The 13,169-nt window shown below is 47.2% G+C and overlaps 1 protein-coding gene across 1 annotated transcript in view; it reads right to left on the minus strand. All coding sequences in view use genetic code 11, as the record gives it.

Moving 5' to 3' along the window:
- The window catches only part of EGR_04468 (E3 ubiquitin-protein ligase HUWE1), a gene marked incomplete at both ends in the record, with an annotated part of 15,403 nt that extends 3,555 nt beyond the window's left edge, over positions 1-11,848 (minus strand). Inside the window, 13 exons of the mRNA XM_024493717.1 lie at positions 91-618; positions 1,392-2,179; positions 2,256-3,080; positions 3,309-5,961; positions 6,041-6,204; positions 6,276-7,443; positions 8,226-8,387; positions 8,458-8,745; positions 8,817-9,007; positions 9,102-9,151; positions 9,332-9,722; positions 10,012-10,292; positions 11,631-11,848. Of these exons, the coding sequence (XP_024351831.1) occupies positions 91-618; positions 1,392-2,179; positions 2,256-3,080; positions 3,309-5,961; positions 6,041-6,204; positions 6,276-7,443; positions 8,226-8,387; positions 8,458-8,745; positions 8,817-9,007; positions 9,102-9,151; positions 9,332-9,722; positions 10,012-10,292; positions 11,631-11,848 (7,707 nt within the window). The remainder of the gene's footprint in view (positions 1-90; positions 619-1,391; positions 2,180-2,255; positions 3,081-3,308; positions 5,962-6,040; positions 6,205-6,275; positions 7,444-8,225; positions 8,388-8,457; positions 8,746-8,816; positions 9,008-9,101; positions 9,152-9,331; positions 9,723-10,011; positions 10,293-11,630) is intronic.
- Positions 11,849-13,169: the final 1,321 nt, after the last annotated feature.

Raw genomic sequence — 13,169 nt, forward strand, 5'->3', positions numbered from 1 at the left:
AGTAAGGAGGGGCTGGAGAGAAGCCAGTTCTAATTCCCCACCCGTGGGAGCAGGCGGCGGTGGTGCAAGAGACGTGGAAGGCCCACCAACAAACACGGAGGTACCGGGCGTACCGAACCTGTCAGGAAGGCGAGTCATGGACGCGGAATGCTGGAGACCAGATCCAGAACTGGTAGAGGGTCCGTCGCCACTCCCACCACCTCCAGCGCTGTTGCCGCCTATTCCACGTTGATGACGACGACGCCTAGAGTCTGGAGAGAGCTGATTGATTTCATCGATAACAGCGGAGAGTTGTCCTTCAATAACTTGTGCCAGTTCACCGGCTCCGATAGCAAGGACTTGGAAGAAGCGTTCTCTCGTGCTGCTGTTGGCACGTGACATGAGGATAATGAGCCAGGTTGCTAGGGTTCGAGATTGCTCGGTAGAATTGCGCGCCATGACGAAGTCACAAAGACTCTGAATCACTGAGGGGCTGAGCGGAGCGATGAGGCTCGTGGCAGTTGTTGATGAGCTGCCTGGCTCTGCAGCGGCACTGGCGGAGGCGGCAGTCGAAGGCTGCGTCCCGACCGCTGTTTCGTCTGGAGAAAAGGCACCCAGGTCTCGGGAACCCACGACAACCTGATGTAAGATAAACATAACTTTAATTGAATTATCAAGATTTCTAATACGCAAACTTTCATGGGTTTCCACGATTCGCTTTTTACTTCGCCAGTTCCCTAGGTCATCCATGGGCTTATAATTAAGCAAATTGCCGACCTTACGCACCTTCCAATAGCTTCGATTGATAACTCGGATAGCAACAATCAAAGCCAATAGTCGCCGAATGACGACTTTTAGTTGATAAATGAATTCAAAGAATTCGTGCCAGAAACCGTATCTAATTTATACATTGACCTTAACCTCAAGGATAAGTAGTTCCTTTGTTTGTAAGATCTGAGGACAATGATGATCGTCTGTATTGCTTTGGGGCAGTGATTAGCTTAGACAACTTTTGCCTATCCTTTTGTACGGCTCCTTATAAACCACCCATCACCTCGAACTCCAATTCGTTGGTCATTCGTCGCTTGATGTTCATTCTTGACCTGAACATTGATTACAATTCACAAAAGAACTTTTAACGGCTATAGTGGAAAGCGTCACCACGGGGATGGTCACGGGTAATTAAGCCATGCATAGAATTCCATGCCTTATATCGTCTTTTGGGGTAACATAAGTTGCACAAAGGTATAAGGGAGAAAATATCCTACCCCATTTCGCCGTCTGGGTAAGTTTCCATGCTTCGGGGGTTCGTTTGCCCTGAAAAATTCGTCCACAACTCGAACAAGGAGGAAAAGAAGCTTTTCCTGCAATACCGGCCTCGAGGTGACAACTGGATGTCGTAGCAGACCAACCAGATGTGAAAAGTAGTCAACTGGAGGTGTGGTAATATCCATTGAATCACTTCCACGACTGCGATTCGGTGCGGCCGTTGCCGTGGAACGAAGTCGTGCAGGACTGATGGAGAGGGATTTGCGTGGGCTACTGCTACTACTGGGCCCAATGCCACGACAGAGGCGAGTAAGGACCTCCCAGAAATCTGTCCTTATGTCAGCAGGCTCGTAGTCACCCGCCGAGATGACAGAGGAGTCCAGGGTGAGAGGGAAGAACTGAGTGGCAGAGGACTGCGCCAAATCCGCGAGAACATCCAACACAATGAAACAGACGTAGTTGGCAGCCTGTGGATGCACCACAAAGAGCCCGTTGGCCAAGGGCTGCAGATTCCTCACCCAACAACCCAACGCAGCCTCAAAACCCGCTCCAAAGATGGAGTTAGCGCTGGAAGGTGCCATAGCGGAAGCAGAGAGGGAAAGTGGTGCCTCCGAGAGTTGTTTCAAAATCTGCACTAGAGTGGAAATGAGCCAAATACGAGTGGGTTGATGGAAGCAGAGGTTTTGTAACAAGCGCTTGATCGTCGGGAAGGTGTTACGTCGCAGCGAAGGCGATGTGGAGCAGGTGATGATGAGTGCGATGATACAGGTTAGTCCTTCGTGATCCAGGAGGGACCTTGACCCACCTTGACCACGTGGCGTGTGAGTAGAAGTGAAAAGACTTTGAAGACCGAATAATGTTGAGGCGGGACTCAAATTGCTTCCGCCACGCGCCTGAATGTTTCGATTCACTCGCCACTGCGCTTCGCTAGCTGTAAAACGGAAAAGACAAAATTAAGGTACCTACACAAGATATTTAAAAAGAAAGTAAGTAAAGACATCACCCACAGTCAGGAGTGGTAACGGGACCGAAGAATGCTGGGAAAATACGACTAGGGAGAGAACGAATTTGGTTCTGGCTGCGATGGTTTTGTGAACGACTTTCCTGTCTGGCGGTTTGTTCCACCATATGACGACGTAGTCGGCGTGCCTCATGTTGCATTTCCGTGGGTAGAAGATCTATCTGGAAGTCCTCCATGTCAGTAAGGATTTCGCGCCTCAAAGCAGGTGGCAGGGAGGCGAGGAAGGAGGAGTTGTTGTTGTTGCTTCCATCCGCCTGAGCAGTTGAGCCATTAGCTGCTACTACTGGTGTGCCTGCTTCTGCACCCGAAGCTACGGCAGTCTGTCGAACTTGAGCCAGTACTTCCTCTTGAATGTTGGGTGGAAGACTGGTCAAAAAGGCCTCGTCTACGTGATCCGGCACGGTGTTTTGCATAGAGGAGAGTTGAGAGCGAAGTCTAACGGTGCGCTGATGTTCCGTCATCAGCTCACGTCGCATTTCCTCAGGTAGAGCATCCAGGAAGGAAGGATCCATGCCCTCAGACACCATGGAGGCAATAATCTCCTCGTCCGTGACTGGAACTCGGATCTGAGGGAGCTGTGGCGTTGATTCTTGTGCTTGAGCTTCAGGAGCTGATACAACAGACGTCGACGAAGCCGGCGGTTCAACAATTTCAACAGCCGAAGTTGTTGCGCTTGTAGAAGTGAATGATTCCGTTACCACAGCTGTTGTTGCCTCGCCTTCGTCAGTAGCTCGTCGGTTGGACGGGGAGTTTGGAGAGTTCAGAAGAGCAGGGAAGAGCGGTGCAGATTCACCCTCATCGTGAATCGAGTCTAAAGGGGATATAAGAAGAGTAAAGAGTGGTGGAACAATGAAGCTAACTCAAGAACATTTAAAAAATGGATACCTATATTCATGCCCTAACTACAGCTATCAAATTAGTACACATTCGCCTAGTAACTGGTTCGGCGCTTAGTTCTACGATAGAACCTTTCGAAATGAAATCCATAGAAAAAGATCAAAACACAGATGATTTAAATCATTTTAACAAAACAACTCACCGATATCAGAGTCGATGACATCAGGTCTGGGAGTGGTACCAGGCCGATCCAACGGCGAAGACGCGCTTTCGACGAACTCGTCGACTACAGCAGCGCCGTGATCGCTACCCGAAGCTTCCGTCCGCGTCTGTTCCTGTTGGTGCCGTTGCGCCATCTCCTGTCTGTATTCTGCTAGACGATGAGCGTATTCTTCATTTCTCCGTCGTACTGCCACCACACCAACCTCATGCCTCGCGATCATTATCATGTCCATGATCTCCTGACCACACAGAATGAGCGCCAGCTCAACAAAATGACGGTAGGTATTAAGCGTATTGAAGAATAAGCTGGGCGGGGCAGTGACACCAGTAGTAACACCGAAGCTGCAGCCAGCCAGCCTTAGACTCTCAGTCACAGTGCAGCACTGGAATTCCCAGAAGTCCGTTAGCATTTCCCAAATCAATTTATCTCCCTCCAATTCCGACAGCTCAGCAGGACGTCGCTGGGAGAGACCGGAGGCGGTGGCCTGTGGTGTGGTACGACGTCTGTTTGAACGCATGCTGTTGGGGTTGTCATAGACGAACGCGTTGTATTGCATCGATCCTTGTCCACCTAAGAGAGAAGACTGTGCTGCTTGAAGGTAGGTCGATGGTTGAACTGACGATCCAAGATTGGTGCGAACGAGGATGGGTGTTGTGGTCTGATTACCAGTGATGCGGGCGTAACCGCCACCGCCGCCACTGCGATGGCTTTGCGGATAGAAGGTGAGAACAGCTGAGGAGATAGCATTGGAATCACGTCGGGAAGATGGGTGGGCTCGAAGAGAACGAAGGCTAATGGTCGTGGTGTTATCGTTCACTCCACCACTAACAGAACGCAACCCCGCAGAAGCCGAACCTTCAGAGACTTGAATGAAAGGATTTTGCGAAGGAAGGGATATAATAGGATGTCGAATGGCGTGGTTAAGACCACTGACGCTACCACCGCCGCTGCTTCCACCAACAACATGGGAATCATTCAGAAAAATTGATCCATGCTGTGGAGGAGGGAAGTCAATGTTAGTGCGAGAGCCAGTGGAGAGGTCATACAACCTGTCACCACTGACAATGGGATGGTGGGTACTCGAACCCCAGTTAGTAACACCATCATTTCCACCAAATGAAGTGAAATGGAGTATCAGACCGCGTTCGATATCACCACCCAAGCGTCGGTGGTTCTGTGAGCCTCTGATACCTCCACCAACACCGACACCACCGCCAATACTATCAATTGTACTGTCGACGGCATTGAACACCTCATTTACCAAAGTGATCATCATATTGTTGTGCTGATTAGAGGAGCCGTTGTCAGTGGATTGCGCTTCAACCAGATCGTCAACGTCCACCTCTTGATCCATGGAGTGATCACCAAAAGGACCTCTCTCATCCTCTTCGTCAATTTCATCTGTCGTATCAGCATCATCTCCTCCGTCATCTTCGTCATCGTCCTCTTCTTCTCCATCCTCCCCATCATCCTCATCATCTTCATCACCCTCACCGTCTTCAAGATCATGATAGCTATCTCCGTCTTCACCTTCTTCAACATAAGAGTCGTCAATTCGTCGAGCATCGTCGGTGTTGTCTTCATCTTCACCATTACTTCTGCTACCAGCTCCGCCACTACCGCCTCCAGTTCTAGGATCGACGACTACTTCATCAAGAATGAGAATGGCGTTACTGTCCTCCACGGTGGTATCCTCCATTTCACTGGCGTCTTCTGCCAATGCCCACGTATCACCCTCCTCCGTAACATGTTGCCGATTCGGTGTAGCTGGTTGCCGCTGCTGTTGCCTACTTCCAGCTGGCGTTGCTGTTGCCATTGCAGCAGCTGGGGCAGAATGAACAGAGTCACCGATCCCGACGATGGATGGGGCGAGAGCCGAAGCCACAGGTTGAGTGGTCTCGGCTGCAGTGTGCATCATAGAGTCCGAAACTGTGGTTACTACGGATACATGGTTTTCCGCCACCGGGGCAGAGACGCGCTTCGACTGTTGTTCCAGCTGGGTAATGCGACGCAGGATCTGTCGATCAAGATTAGAGAGGTCGTCCAGGACCTTCACCACCACATTCAGCGCGGCAGCACTGTTGCTTACATTACAGTGCACCATGGCGATCAACTTGGCCACATCAGCGGGAATCTGACGTTTGTAAAGATGGCGAATGATAGTGCCTTGAAGGGGATAGGGAAGAGCGAGAATGTATTCGAGGAAACGCATGTGGGAAATGATCCGCTGATTTTTGCCAAAACCGTCACTACTTGAGGTAGAGATGGAGAGATTTGTGTGGACAGAGGAGCCTGAGGCAAGGAGGTATTTCAGCGAGGTCTTAAATTCAACAATGATCGCGTTTTGCGTAGCGGAACTGGAAGAAAAGAGAATAGTCTCCAGTAAGAGAATCGTCAGGTCCATGCTTAAAGAATCACGGAATTCTTGGTTGAGAAGATAGTTGAGGAAAGTTTGGTGATCTGTGACGTTGAACTTGGCAACGAATTCCACCACGCCCCGAGAGGCCATTACTAGATCATTGAGATATCGCAGATAATCCGATTTGGCTAGACGAGTACGTGTCGAAGAAGACTTCACGGGAGGAACATCACTCTTTATATCAACGTTCACACCGTTTGTTGCAGTCGACGCCTACATTTAATTGGAACACAAAACACGCCAATTATCAATTTGGGGGTTTGCTGAGAGCAGATAAGGTGTCCCGACCTACCGAATCTTCTCCAGAGGTGTCCAAACATCCTGAGTCCTGAACAATATGATTAATGAGGATGGTGATAATGCACTTCTGTCGGTCGGTCAGTTCCACAGGAAAGGCCTTGGGATCATCCACCGCCGGATCCAATGACAGCAAGAAAGCTTTTGGTGGAATGCCGTCTGAAATATCAAAACAGGTGAACAAATCAAAGCTCTTTTAAAAAAGGATTGCCATTTAGAGTAAAAAATACCTTTTAAGCTCTCTTCAGTGATATCGATTACGGAGAGCTCCTTAAAGAGACTCATAGCGACCTCTTCGTTCTTTGCCATCAGAGGGATGAGAACGGAGAGGGTGTAAAAGAGGTCACGATAACACCACTGCAGCAGAGGTGACCCGCCACGGAAGAACTGTCCAATGACCTGCCGCATATTCGCGGTCAGCGATGCTTTATCGTCAAAAAGTTGTCTGATTAGGTGTCCCACAAAAGCGGAATACTGCAAAGCGATCCTCGCCTCGTGGGGGAAATTGAAAAGAATGCAGAGAACATCACCACCCAGAAGGGTATCCACGTCGTCAAAACTGCTAGCGGAAAGACGCAGCAAGAGACGCAGAAAGGCGTCAGTACATCTGGCGTCTAGTTCACCATCTTTAAATTGTTCAATCAGAGCTAGGCAAAGATCGCATCTCTGGGTGGAGGAAAGAGGTTCCAACGGTACTTCCTTTTCGTCACGTAGAATATCACGCTCGTAATCCGTGAGGTTAGGTTGAACCTCCGAAACTGACGGTACCTCCGATTCTGTGTTGAAAGACGGTAGTTTGGGCATGAGGGCGATGGGACGTGTGCTAGTTCTTTCGTTGGAAGACAACAATAATGGGTAGAATTCAACCACATTGGTCTTCCTGTCTTCATAAGTGAAGCGATAGACACCGTCGTGAAAGGCTCGGTCAGCAAGACGGAATTCCTCGGGGCAATAAGCATGCCATTGTTTTGCAATATGGTCAAACCAGGCCCAGCTGTGGCGATCAGCGTAGAGCCTGATGTGACGCTGACGCAGACGTAGAGCCGCGGTCATGTGTATGTATTGTTCGAGCAGGAGGGCGGCAAGAGTGAGGAGTTTGGATCGACGAGAAGGGGAGGAAACGGAAGGCCAGAGACTCCCAGTGAGGAGGTGGCAGAGGAGATTGGGCAGACGATGGCGATTGAATGCACGGACGCAGACAAAGCGACAACGGGTGAAAAAGAGAGCAAGAAGGTGCATCGCTACCTCAACATCTGTGGAGGGATATTTAGGAGGTATAAGAGGGGCAGCGGCGTAAATATGGTCGGCTGCATCGTCGGTAATGATGCGAACCAACTCAAAAACGCAGTGCGACTCGTCCTTGTTAGAGAGCAACACATCGGCGATCTGTTGCAGCACCTGGAAGTTAACATTAAATCTAATTTTGTTGGATGGACACCAAATTCCAACGTCACAGAAGGAAGTCAACTGCTAAGGATAACAAAATCTACGACATCTCACGAAAAAAGAACAATGTCAAAACTGTGCAGAATTTTGGAAATTACACCAATGCTGCCTTATTTTCAGAGTTCCAAGGTCACAAAATCTCCACAATAACAGTTGCCAATCCCGATAGAATTGATAGGTTGCATTATTTATAAAGAGATTAAATATCCCCTCTCTTAGAAGAAAAATTAACATGACAGTGGTTTCTGGTTCGCCAGTAGTCTTTTTTTAAAGGCATGATACGGCAGAGTGACATAGAGACCGCCAAGCATGACCTTATTAGCTTTGCAATTTAGGTGAACCCTTCAGCCTTGGTTAATTCCGATGACCATCACAGCTTCATAGATATCTGGTGATACCATGTCTGCTAGCAGCTCACCAGGTCCCCTAAGCACCTCTACGGGAGCCTACACCCAATAATATATTCTTGGTATTATATACATATTATATAATTATATACACATATATATTATATATATATAATATAATATATATATGTATGTAATATACTCGGTATTACACAATATTGGCATGATGTTATAAAAAGTACTAACAAAGGCGGCACCATTAGAGCTCGATGCCACTGATGTGGAGGCTAAATTACGAGGTCGAAAGGTGTATACATTCTGCTTACAACCTACAAGTAAACAGGAGTACTTGTTACAGAATGAATAAAACGGCTTTTAAAACCCCACCTCATCTCCGTCATGCAGTTTGGCAATTTGGAGGCAAGCGTTGAAGAGTTTTTCCTTGAGAAATACACTCCACTGTCGTGATGCCTCGAATGAAAGAGGTGGATGCAGCTTCGCAGATGGTCGCTTGTTGAGTAAATCACGAATCTGATTCATCGTGCTTTCCTGAAGAGAAAGAAGATAAAGGCAGTGCGATTTTAAAATAGGCAAAGAGAAAATGGATTTGTTTACAAACCATCCCGAAGGCATTCAGAAAATCGGCCATGGTAAAGCCCAACTCCTCAAGGACCCCGATGGAGGAGGGAGAGAGAATGTCACTAATGGTGTCCATCTCTGTTGTATCCACTCCTGTCTGCTCCTCTCGTCCCTCTCCAGTTGAAGTAGTTGGAGTAGAAAATTGAGTACGGCTTTGATCACTGCTAACGAGAGATGATGCAACCTCCGAGGCAGGAGCAAAAATGGCAGGCACGACGTTCTTGAGGATGCTCAAAAGGTGCTCCACACCCTTGTTTGTTAGATATTCCTAAAATAGGAGACAATAAAATAAGATAAAATGAAGAGCGACAAAACAGAAGGTTAAGGATGCCAACTTACAATAAAACCGGGCTGACAGATAAGACAGAGGGGTTCAAGAATGCGACGATGCAGGTAGTTGGAGTACTTATCCAAGTCGAATCCAATGAAGTCGGTTTCGCTGACACGTTGAACCTCAGTTTTTAGTGTGGAGACGTCAGTAAGACGGTCGGCACAGGCAAGCCAACCCTCAATCACCTTTCCCACGATTTCTACAAGACACAACGATGATGGATTGTGAATGTTTTAAGGAAGCTGATCAGCTTCTGTTATTATGATTGTTTCTAGATAAAAAAACCGACTTACTCTTATCCGATGGAAGCGCCATTGCATTAGCAACGAAGTCGTTGAAAGATCTGCAAACCAGAGGGAGGGTGACAGAAAAGCACACGGATAAAAAAGATTATGAGGTGGGAAAATGAAAGGAATAATGAATCGGGGGTGGGGAGACGTGAAGACACTTACATGAAAGAATGAATACGGAATGAACAAATGGGTGAATGCATACAAAAATCACATTCCACGCATCAACTCACTCAAAGAGGAAGCCAATGCCACCGAGCATAGAGAAGGTCTTTAGCATTATTACGCTTGGCATACGATTAGTGGAGGTCCCAAAGAGAAAGAGATGGATCAGCTGGAAGGCCGAGTAGCGTAACGCATCGACCATCCTGAGTGGCGGTGGTGGTGTGGGTGGTTGCCAGAGCAGCCTGTCCGCCATGAAGAGGGCGACGTGCCCCAATATGGCTGACCGTGCAGATGCGGTTAGGGCGTCCTGGGGTGGGGGATTGGAGAACTGCATAATGAAACGACGTGGGGTCTGGGGAAACAGGAGGCAGAAGCGGGTCAGGGTGGTACACAACTCGTTTACCGAGTTGATAATGAAGGAGGATACGTAGAGGACGTGATGTGCGTCGCTTGGGGTTTCTAGAAGTGAGGGAAGAGACAATAATAGGTAAGAAATAAGCTTGTTAGACATCTACCTCACTTGACAACATTTGCAACGTAAACTGCGGTAGTTTGCACTGAGAAGACATTCAGGACGACAGTCATAGCGACCATCGGCGACTTGACAAAAGACATATAGAGCCTACCCTACATGAGTACGGTTGTCACTAATCATCAACCGTTTTAAAATAAAGCTAGTTATACGCTACTTCCACAGATAGCCGGTTACTCGACTATCAAATGGATAAAATTGAGGCAGAAGGCTCACCTGAGTTGTTACGGAGTGGAGAGATGATCTTGAAGATACTTAGTGTCTCGACAAAAGGTGGGAAGAGGCTCTTCTCTACGGGATCAGGGAGGGCGCCACAGACATCTCCGCAGCCACTACTGCTGCCGGAAGTTCCAGTATTACCAGTGGTGGCGGTATTCGTGGTTTTACTGACAGTCGTTGCGGAGGTGGTAGTGGTGATGGAAGAGGATTGCTCTTGCTCGTCACAGATGGAAGAGAGGAGGATCGTTGCCTCCCACAAGACTTCGTGGTAAAGCTCTCTGAGAAAAATTACACAATGAGGTTAATTTGCCAGATTATTCATTGTTGTGGGTTCACGAATTTACTGCAATACTGGATTGATTGAAATATGCAGATTGAGGTGTCCTCCTTAAGCCCTGACAATCTTTCTCTTAAAATGCAATGCATGAGACCCACTTGCACCCTCGGGTTGGAGTGGGTGAAAACGTTGGTTTCCTTATCCATTCTTACCTTGAAAAATCCCAATTTCTAAGATCAGCGGATGAGAGCCTTGACAATAGAGCCCTAACTGTAGGGAACAACGCGATTAAAAGTACACGACGGTAACGGCTGCGCACATAAGGACAGAGAGCTGCTTTATCGTAACTGCGTCAGAAACCTGGTCTTTTCTGCGTGGCAAGATCGCTTTGATAAGTCCTTTTAAGGGCTAGTAAAAGTGGTAACGTTAGGAGTTATGGAGGATTACAAAGGCAGCCCTTCTTCGTTCGATTTAAGTTGACAGCGAGTGAAATATCAGCCAACACGCCAATAAAAATGCGATGCCTTAAAAGTGGAAGCAAGCAATTCAAATAGTTGGCGTAAGTCGGTGGGTTCAGTTGTAGGTCATGCCTCCAATGGAGAATGAACAACGAGTAAGAAACCGGTCAACAGGCACATCAAACAAATAAACAGACAGAATGAAAAGCAATCACAAGTTAAGGAACCAAGAAGAGTAAGGGTAGCAGAAAAGTTGGAGGGTGACAAGTGAACAGATCCTCAAAGTGACAAGTTGAAATAGAGTACCTATGATTGGTTAATTGGTCAACAAAACGTCACTTTCCCACAACCCAACAATTAACAAAAACGGAAAATTTGGCAGCCATAAATATAATAGAATTGGGCCAAATTTTGTGATCATTTTGACAACGCAACGGGCTATCTGAATGCCTAAAGTAAAGTTATTTCTGGCCAGAACCCCATGATTGCAAAAAAATGGCTGAAGCTACAATAACACACTAGATTCGTGAATTGAACACCATCAGTTATCAGCCATTCCTAAAGGCGTTTCACAAATAGTAGTGTAAGCCGTATTGAAAGAAACGAAACGAGTTGAGCAATGAAGAAATCATAAAACGACTCATAAGAGCAAAGACTTTCATCAAATATCAGCGCTAAGAATGACCACGACGGCCATCCAGAGACCCAACAGTGAATCTCACCAGCATACATTTTGCCTCTCTGGGGATGAATTGACACCCTGGAAGCTCAAATGACATCCACCACCCCCAACCAGCATTACATGATAGCAAGGAAAAAGGAAAAAGCACAAAGAAAGGATACCATACCAAAAGTAGAGGTAATAAAAGGAAAGAACATACCCCAAATCGCGGAGGAATTCCTTCCCAGTCCAGAGATTGCCAAAGATTCCCCGCATCTCCGGCTTGAGGTGGTTGACGATTTGTACCACCACGCAGATGATAGAGGAGATGCAGACCAACTCGTGCAGCAGTTGAGTGCGGCCTGCATTGAACTCCGCAAGAAGTACAGAGGTAGGCGCCCCACTACTACCACTTTGGTGCATGCTAGTGGTACCCATCGCAGTAACGAGGCCAGCGCGCAAGTACTTCGCCCGTTGTATCGACTTCTCCAGCGTCTATGAGGAAAGGGCAGTTATAAAAACCCGGGCTTATAGCTACTGCCACCTGGACAATGTCGATTCCAAACGCTCAATCTGATCGCCATGATCGGATGTGCACGTTACCCCCCGCCTTTCCCCCATATCTATCCACGGTACATGTTATCATGATTGCCTTCAGGAAGGGAATTACAAAACTGCTTTTGCCCAATCTTCCCTAGGTTCATTAGGCACCTAGAGTGAAATCAGGCACACCACCGTTTCGGATTCATCGTGAGGATTAAGGCAGTCAAAGTTGCACCTGGTTCTCAAACTAAGCAAGCACACAGGCAGAAGTGTGTAAGCTCTATTTCTTAGTTATTGAACCCTTTTGGTCTTTTAAACGCTAAATAAAGTTGGTTAAACCAACTTCAATGCAGATGGCGGACTTTTTGCCTTCAAATACATCAAAAATAGTTACCGGCAAACTTTCTACCAAGGTTATTGCCTGATGAAGAAAGTGACAAATCAATGTCTACTGTTGGAAAATATGAGTCCAATCGAGTGTCACAAACAAAGGGAAAAGTAAGCACTCATCGCATGCAGTGAATAAGTGAGCAAGAAGCCAGGAAGTAATGGGCTAGAGGCATCCATAAGACGGAAGGAAAGATGATTTGATACCTTCCCAAACCGTGAGAAAAAACGGCAGTTGTAGACCCAGACTGGTAAGACGAGGAATGCACGGTAGCAAGTTATAAACACCCACCTCACCTTTTGCGGTGAATTCCAGCAGTCATTGGAGAGACGATTTAGGGCATTTAAGCGTTTACTTGAACAAAGGAATGCACAAGTTCTGTTTGCAGTCAACTACTCCACAGGACCTGAAAGAAGGCTTATAACCAAACAAGCTGGATATGCAGTATGGATGAATGAGTATTTTCTATTGACGTTTGCATGTGTGGATATTCAAAACAGGAGAATCAGGAAACCGTTAGCAACTGGGCATGACTGACGATGAATGAGACCAAAAAGGAGAGAAAAATCTAGATGAAAGTGAAAGCAACCAAATGTGGTTGTGAACTCAGCCAATTTTATCAACCATTTGGGGCAAGGCAACACCTTCATGAGGAAATCCTTCAATGTAGTTCACCAATGTTGGGGTGCAACGGAAAAACCCTATCAAAACCAACGAGACGTATCACTACTGACGGACTCAGTTGTATTCTCAGGGTGACAGGAGATCATACTGTGGCGCCTAATGTAAAAATCGCACCATTGGGAGCATGTAAGACAAAATTATGCC

This window comes from Echinococcus granulosus, assembly GCF_000524195.1.
Source record: "Echinococcus granulosus chromosome Unknown EG_S00028, whole genome shotgun sequence".
In the NCBI taxonomy this organism is placed as follows: domain Eukaryota; kingdom Metazoa; phylum Platyhelminthes; class Cestoda; order Cyclophyllidea; family Taeniidae; genus Echinococcus; species Echinococcus granulosus.